Source organism: Mus caroli, chromosome 11 (genome assembly GCF_900094665.2).
Source record: "Mus caroli chromosome 11, CAROLI_EIJ_v1.1, whole genome shotgun sequence".
Lineage (NCBI taxonomy): Eukaryota > Metazoa > Chordata > Mammalia > Rodentia > Muridae > Mus > Mus caroli.
Window position 1 is genome coordinate 1733750 of NC_034580.1, and position 8106 is coordinate 1741855.

Below are 8106 nucleotides of genomic sequence, written 5' to 3' on the forward strand. Positions count from 1 at the left end.
AGTGAGCTCCAGAACAAGCCAGGGCTATACAGAGAACCCCTCTCAAAAAAAAAAAAAAAAAAAAAAAAAAAAGAAAGACCTAGCTGGGTGGGCTGCTATGTCTTGCTTACTCAACACATGGGAAACAGCCCTGCAGGCAGGATTTGAATGGTAGGAAGAGAAGAAGGAATTAAAGCTCCAGGAAGCTCCCCTCTCTTCCGCTCCCCTCTCCAGCATTGAAGCCCCAGGCTCACTCTTCTGGAGCAGCCTCTGGATATTTATCTTGGCCACTACTGACGTTAATGAGTTACTGCGAGCCTAGCTCTGGAGCAAAGGTCTGGGTGGGCAAGTAGAGCCGCTTTTCTGCATGTTACTACCTCCTCCTGGGGCAGCAGCCATGTCCATTTAGAGCAAAGGCCACACCCTTCGGTGCCCCACTTGAGGGGCTGGTTTTCAAGTGCTGGTCTCCGATTTGTCCTTATGACCCTTGGAAGTTGCTTAAACAGTAAGCTGCTGCTGATCCTGAAGGGGGCGGTAGTGGAGCGCACACTAATGGTGTGTTGCTTAGGAAGCTCCTGCGGTGAAATGTAGGTCATGAGGCTAGGGGAGCATGGGAATTATTGGGGCTCCTGGGCCTCCACATGGCCCTCTCAACTCCTCTGTTCTGCAGCTTCTATTCCAAGGACAGTGAAGGAAGCTGGTTCCGTTCCCTCTTTGTCCACAAGGTGGATCCTCGGAAGGACGCCCACTCCACTCTGCTGTCCAAGAAGGAGACTAGTAACCTCTACAAGATCCAGTGTGAGTGGCTGCTGAACTGGAGGGCTCCACCCTTAGGCTTTTTGTGGGTGGGGCTGGGGCGAAGAGCTGAGAGGATGAGGATGGTCCATGCTGTCCTGAGAGCCTTGGCCCTGTTTGGGGCCTGCTCACTCTGACACCCTTCACACACACACACACACACACACACACACACACACACACACGTAATTATTTCACGCACCTCACCTCCTGCTCTCTGTCCTGTGTTGCAGTTCACAACGTGAAGCCCGAATGTCTGGATGCCTACAACAGTCTGACGTGAGTGTCTTGAATTGTGCCCAGTCACTGCTCGGATGTCGGGGGTAGGGGCCCTCTTTGCCAAGAAAGCCTTCGAACATCCTCTGCCCGTTCTCCAGACACAGTCAAGGGACGTAGATTCTAGATCTAGAAGCCCTACGGGTATCTTCCCACCTCTGCTTCTTAGAGAGGAGACAGGCTCAGCCCTGGGGCTGGGGGGGCCCTTGGTGGCCAGTGCGAGCCCTGCCCCTTCTTATGCCCCTCCCACAGGGAGGCTGTACTGCCCAAGCTGCACCTGGATGAAGACTATCCCTGCTCGCTTGTGGGCAACTGGAACACGTGGTACGGGGAGCAGGACCAGGCAGGTGAGGTTCCCTTGTCTCCGGTGCCACTGCTGCCAACCAGCCTTTGTCTCCAACAGCTCTCATATCTGTCTGCCCTCCTCTCCCTGCAGCATCTCTGAGGGTCTGGGGAAGTGTGTTTCTTTCATACCCCATTGCCCTACTCAAACACCTGTTGGCTACTCAGTGTTCTCAGGCTGCCCGAGAGGTCTGAGTCCATCCTTGCTGGGTCCACAGCCAGACTTCTCCACATCCTCTGCTCACTGTGCTGCCTGCCCTGCGTCTGACTCCCCAGCCAGAACTGCTCCACCTAGAACCGTTCAGTTTTTCCTCCCTTGCCTACTTTACTTGGTTTGGTTTACCAGCTTTTTATTTTGTTTGAGATGGGTCTTACCGTGTAGTCCAGGCTGACCTAGAACTGGGTACTGTACCTGCCTCAGCCTCCTGAGTGCTGAAATTCTTTGGTTGATTGTCTTTTTGCTTGTTTTTCGGGGTCAGGCTTTCTCTGTGTCACCTTGGCTGTCCTAGAACTCACTTTGTAGACCAGGCTGGCCTTGAACTCAGAGGTCTGCTTGCCTTTGCCTCCTGAGTGCTGGGATTAAAGCAACGGTTCTACCTTCCTAATGCTGCTACTCATTAATACAGTTTCTCATGTTGTGGTGACCCCCCCCCCAACTATAAAGTGATTTTCATTGCTACTAGATAACCGTACTTTTGATATTGTTATAAATTGTAATGTAGATATCAGATCTCTGCCCTCTGTAGAGGTTATGATCCACAAGTTGAGAAAAAGTGGATTAGACATGTGTGACCATGCTTGGCTTATTCACTTGCCTTTTAAGGTTATTTTCCAGTCTGTCTACAGTGCACGTGTGCACGTGCACACACACGCACCATGCTATATCCATGGAGGTCAGTGGACCATGGTTCTCGCCTTCACCTTGTTGAGGCAGGGTCTCCTTTGTTTCTGCTGCTGCACAGCGTGCACTCCAGTCTAGATCACAGATGTGCACTTCTGCACCTGGCTTTGTCATTCGGGTTCCGGGGAGCAAGCTCAGTTTGTCGAGCTTGAAGCAAGAGCCCTTCCCTGCCAAGCCATCTTACCAGCTCTCACCTCTCTTATTGTTTTGTATTTTGGTGTAAGACAAGAATCCTTCAGAAAGACTGGATTCTTTGCACTTTTGCTGGGTCAGGGACTGTCCCTGGCTCTCTGATCTCTACTACTTGGCTCTTCATTCCTTGGTCATGCACCCTATAGCTGCCGATATACTTGTCTGTCTTCTTGTATAGGTAGTGAGTTCTAAGGGTCAGGGCCTATATTTCTCTGTAATATTGAATACCTAATGAAAATATTTCCTCTTTTTAAAAGATTCATGCTGTAGGGGCTGGAGAGATGGCCCAGTGGTTAAGAACACTGGCTGTTCTTCCAGAGGTCTCAGGTTCCGTCCCCAGCATCCACATGATGGCTGGCAAATTCTGTAACTTCAGGAAATCCCACACCCTCTGCTGGCCTCTACTGGCACTGCAGGCACATGGTTCATAGAGGAACATGTAAACATTTCTAGATATAGAACAAAAAAGTAAATAGTCCTCAGAAAAATCTTATCAAAACATTTATGCTAGGTCAACAGTTATAAGCAATATTGCACTTATAGAGGACCTGAATTCAATTTTTGGCACCAATTTGGTAGCTCACAACCATCCATAATCTAGTTCCAGGAAGTTCACATCCTCTTCTGATGGATGCCATGGGCACCAGGCACACATATGGTGTGCTTACATGCATGTATGCACGTAGACAAACACTCATATACATAAGTTTGATCTTGAAAAACAAAGACAAAAAATTTTTTTTGACTTCTCTGTATAGCCCCGGCTATCCTAGAACTCTGTAGTCTAGGCTGGCCTTGAACTGAGATCTGCCTGCCTCTGTCTCCTGAATGCTGGGATTAAAGGCATGGGCCACCATTGCCTAACTTGAAAAAAAATTTTTTTTTCCTAAGTTCATGCTGGCTCATCCTGTAATCCTAGAATTCAGGAGACTGAAACAGAAGGACTGCTGTGAGTTCAAGGACAGCCTGGTCTCCAGAGTGAGCTCCAGGCCTATAGAATGAGGTTGTGTCTCAAAACAACAACAACAACAACAAAAAAAAAACCAAAAAAAAAAAAAAAACAAACAAAATAAAACCAAACCAAAAAACTCCCAAAAGTTTCAATTCCGTGGTCATCTCTGACACACATCGAGTGCTAACTGATTGGTGTGCCTGGCTCACGCTGCTGTTGGCAGAGAGCTGTAAACATTGCCAGCGTGGTAGAGTATGGTGTGGGATGGTACAGCCGATACAGCCTTCTCAGCTTCGCTCAACAACAGGCGCTCGATACCTGTCTCAATTCTGATAGGTATGTGTTTGTAAAAAGAGAAAAATCTATGAGCCTAGCGTGGTGGTGCACATCTGTAATCCCAGTACAGGAAACAGAGGCAGAAGTTCAGGTCCAGCCTGGTGTTCGTATCAACTTTAGGCCAGTGAGGGCTTCACAGAGAAATCCTGACTCAAACAATAAAGTTAGGAAATGTGTTAAAGAGAAGAGCAGCCGGGCGGTGGTGGCGCACGCCTTTAATCCCAGCACTTGGGAGGCAGAGGCAGGCGGATTTCTGAGTTTGAGGCCAGCCTGGTCTACAAAGTGAGTTCCAGGACAGCCAGGGCTATACAGAGAAACCCTGTCTCGAAAAAAAAAAAAAAAAAAAAAAAAGGAGAGCAGCTCTTGGTAACCCTCTACTCTGTCTTGGTCATAGGCATTGGCATGATAAACAAGGACAAGCCATTTGCCTTCAGCTTAGCACTGGCAATAGAACTTCTTGGCTGCCATAATAAAATAGCACAGACTTAAAGAACATAAGTGCATCCTTGATCATTGGGAGCCAGAAGGCAGAAATCAAGATTGGCTCTGTCTGGGCTTCCTCTGCGGCCACAGGGAAGATCCCTCCTGCCTCCTGCAACTAATGGTTGCTAGAAACCCTTGACATTCTTTGGCATGTGGACACATCAGTCTGAGCGTGCTGTGTTTCCTGGGTTACATGGTGTCCCCTTTGTGTGCGATCTTTCTCTTCATATATGGGCACCAGATACTGGATTGAAGTTCTATCCAGTGTTATATAGGCTTAACTCAGTTATGTACAGAGACCATGTTTTCAGACTAGGTCACACAGTGAGGCTCTGGCAGGGTACTGAGGGGCTACTGTTTAAGCCAGCAGAGAACATGACTGGGGAAATCTAATAGGACAAAGGGCTCTTGGAGAGAAAGAGGCTGGCTTCTCCCTGGACCTCTCCTGGGCTTCTGTAGTCAGTCTCTTGAGTCATCAGGAGGTCTTGTGTACATTGGCATCTCTGTATGTATCCTCCTACCCCTAACCACACGCTGGTACGTTCCTGGTATCCCAGTTTAATCCTTAGTTTGATTTTTTTTCCATTCCCTTGGTGCCTTCTTCCTTCTGTCTGTCCCTCCCTTAATTCCTCCTTTCGTTCCTTTTTTTTTTTTTTTTTTTGGACAGATTCTTATATAGCTTGGGCTGGCCTTGAACCTTCTGATCCTCTTGTCTCCTGTGTGTCACCAGCCAGTCCAGTTTTATGCAGTGTTGGGGATTTGAACCCAGGGCTTTGTTCAGGCTACCAGTTGAGGTACATCCCCAGCCTTCTTCCTTTCTTTTTAAGGTGGGGTTTCCCTCTGTTACCCAGACATTGGCTCAAGATATCATCCTGCGTCAGCTTCCTAAGTGGCTGGGACCACAAGCTCCCTGTTTCCATATGTAGCTGCAACTGTTTTTGTTTGCTTATTTTTCTTAAGTTCAATGCCTCGGAAGGTTCCTGTTTTGTTATTGTTGTTTGGTTGTTTTTGCAGAGATATGGATACTAGGGCCTCCTGCTGTTAGGTGAGTGGTCTAGCCTGAGCTACAGCACCAGCCTCTTAGAGCATCCTGTGTCTGTTCATCAGACTTACTCCTCCGGTCCGTCCGGCCCCTCATGGTCTACTGTCCATCTGTGTGTGCACTGCTGTTCCTAGGATGGAAGACACTCAGATCATCTTTTGCTTGGTTTTCTTTGTGATGCTGTAGATGACAGCCAGGTCCTTCTGCATGCCAAGCGTGTGTTTTATCAGTAGCCACCCCCTCACCTCATCTGATCCTCTTGTTGCTGCTATTTAAGGAATGTGAGTAGGATTTTGTGGACGAGAGCATTGAGTCCTTGAAGGGGTCAAAGGCCATCAAGCTGAGCAGAGCTAGTGCTCTCCTGGGCTTGCCACTGGGGTCACCTCCCCACCACCCCCACCCAGTGCTCCGCCTCACCAAGACAGATGGAGCTAGGAGACCTCTGCTCTGCTGCCACATACAGTCCAGCCCTGGTGTCAGGCAGGCAGGATCCCCGTAGCTCCTTCACCTGTATTCCTATCCCCAACAGTACACCTATGGCGGTTCTCAGGTGGCTACCCGGCCCTCATGGACTGCATGAACAAGCTAAAAAACAACAAGGTATCCCAGCATCCTGTGTGCATGTTGCTTCCAGCCCAGCCCTGTGTGGAGGGGAGTGTGGGACAAATTCCCCTGGCACCCATAGGGCACACTGACAGGGTAGCACAGTCCCCTGGCTATGGTGCCTGTAATGCTCTTCCTTCAGGAGTACCTTGAGTTCCGGAAGGAACGGAGCAAGATGCTGCTGTCCAGGAGAAACCAGTTGCTTCTGGAGTTCAGCTTCTGGAATGAGCCACAGCCCCGAGCTGGCCCCAATATCTATGAGCTGAGGACATATAAACTCAAGGTACCTCACTTCCAACAAAGCCACCCCCTCCCCCTGCCCTCTATCTTCTCTGCTATTGTGTTGCTTGCTTTGCAAGAGCTCAGGGTAGGGTGGCCTGATGCTTCTCCAGCTTTATGAGCTCAGAGCTGAGGTGTGTGCATTGGTGTGCACAGCTGACATCAAATGTGAGTCAGGGCCCAGGAACGAGAGGCCCTCCGGGTCAGGGAAAGGCTAGTTTCCCATATCTGCCTCTATGATGTTGGGAGTCCTGGTGGGGCTCACTGGCTTCTCTCTCTGGGTCTCTTTCAGCCAGGAACCATGATTGAATGGGGAAACAACTGGTAAGTTGGCACTGGGCTTGGGAATGTGGCAGTCCCTGCTGTCCTGGGAACCCATTAGGTTCCTAGTGGGCTTGTTCTGGGCTGTGACCCAGGAGCCCGGCATGCTCTGGTCCTTGAAGTGCTCAGATAAGTTTCCACCTGAGCAGGACAGGTTCTCTAGAGGAAAGGGCTGCCAACCAGCCAGCAGCTGCACTCCCAGAGTCCATTCCCTTGGCCCCACTTTGGACCCTTTCCAAAAATATGTGGCCAAGGAATCATCCGGGCCACCTTGGGGGACGATTGGCTGAGCTTCTGTCCCTTGTTCTCTGCCATCTCCAGGGCTCGGGCCATCAAGTACCGCCAGGAGAACCAGGAGGCGGTGGGAGGCTTCTTTTCACAAATAGGAGAGCTCTACGTGGTGCATCACTTATGGGGTAGGTTGGAGGCACTCAAGCCTCTGTCCGTCCCTTCATAAAACATGTGGATGCATTTGTGTTCCGATAGTTCTTACGTCCTAGCAGAGGGAGACTGCATTCTCAGACATAAACTAGCACAAAGGACCCATTTCACAGTGAGACATACTGGGGAAGACTAGGCAGGGGGACAACAAGGACTTTTTTGGCTCGAGTAGGCAAGATCATTCTGAAGGATGAAATACAAATCTTGAGCTGTAGGTTGAGAACACCAGCTAGGAACTGTGGGAGGCAGGGGTGTGTGGGGAGGTTTCCAATGGAAGGAGGGGCATGTGGAGTGGGGAGGCCGTCGATGTGTGGATGGGAGGAGAGATGGGTGGGGGAGCAACTGGGAAGAGTGAAGACAGGCTGGAGGACAGCTACAGATCAAGCTGTGGTGGGAGGAGGAGTATGTATGAGTTCTGTAGCCACCATGTTCTTTGCCAAGAGTGCCTGGCGGGGATCAAAGTAGGAAACCAGGCAGGTGACATGGGCTGACTTCCGGTAGTGGTACTAGCGTGCTCAGACAGATCCATTGCTCTGTGGTCAGTGGGACATGAGAACAGATTGCTGGAGGAGGAAGGGGAGGCTAAGGGAGCACTCAGCTCATCCCTAAGCAGCTGTGTGCCCTTGTCTATGGCAAGGAGGTCTAGGAGAGGAGCAAGGTCATGGGATGGAGTGTAATTTGGGGAGTATTATATATTTAGAATGCGGATGTTGGGCTAGCCAGATGGCTCAGTAGGTGAGGGCACTTGCCACCAAGCCTGACAACCTGAGCTGGTTTCCAGGATCCACTGGAATTTGACTCCTGCCACTTATCTTCCGACCTCCACACACTCCCCCCTAACTATAAATGAATATGTAAATTTAGTAAGATAATTATAAGATACATATGCATCCAACTAGAAATATCACATGGGCAGTGAATATAGGAGTCCATGGGAGAATTTGAGACTGGAAGGGAGTTGCCAACATATGTGTATGCTTCCAAACCCTTAAGCCCTACCACAGGGCCTTTGTTACATGCCAGCCCTCCCCCGCTCCCCCCGCAATGCTTTTTCCCAACAGACTACACTTGGTTTGCTTTCACCTGCTAGCTCTGGAACTTTGATCTAATTCCTTAGAGTCATTGTTTCCTTGTTACCCAAGATCTCCTGTCATCTCTTTCCCC

General features: G+C 49.7%; 1 protein-coding gene across 2 annotated transcripts in view; it reads left to right on the forward strand.

The window, feature by feature from the left end:
- Nucleotides 1–6973, forward strand: part of Nipsnap1 (nipsnap homolog 1) — a 15462-nt gene extending 8489 nt beyond the window's left edge. The window contains exons 1-8 of one of the 2 annotated variants that reach the window (XM_021176783.2): nt 204–566; nt 650–777; nt 1008–1053; nt 1303–1397; nt 5828–5898; nt 6044–6184; nt 6473–6504; nt 6823–6973. In XM_021176783.2, the coding sequence (XP_021032442.1) occupies nt 460–566; nt 650–777; nt 1008–1053; nt 1303–1397; nt 5828–5898; nt 6044–6184; nt 6473–6504; nt 6823–6958 (756 nt within the window). In that variant the 5' untranslated portion in view covers nt 204–459 and the 3' untranslated portion in view covers nt 6959–6973. Of the gene's footprint in view, nt 1–203; nt 567–649; nt 778–1007; nt 1054–1302; nt 1398–5827; nt 5899–6043; nt 6185–6472; nt 6505–6822 lie in introns of those variants that run through there. The other variant, XM_021176784.2, reaches the window with a different exon arrangement.
- The last annotated feature ends 1133 nt before the right edge of the window (nt 6974–8106 follow it).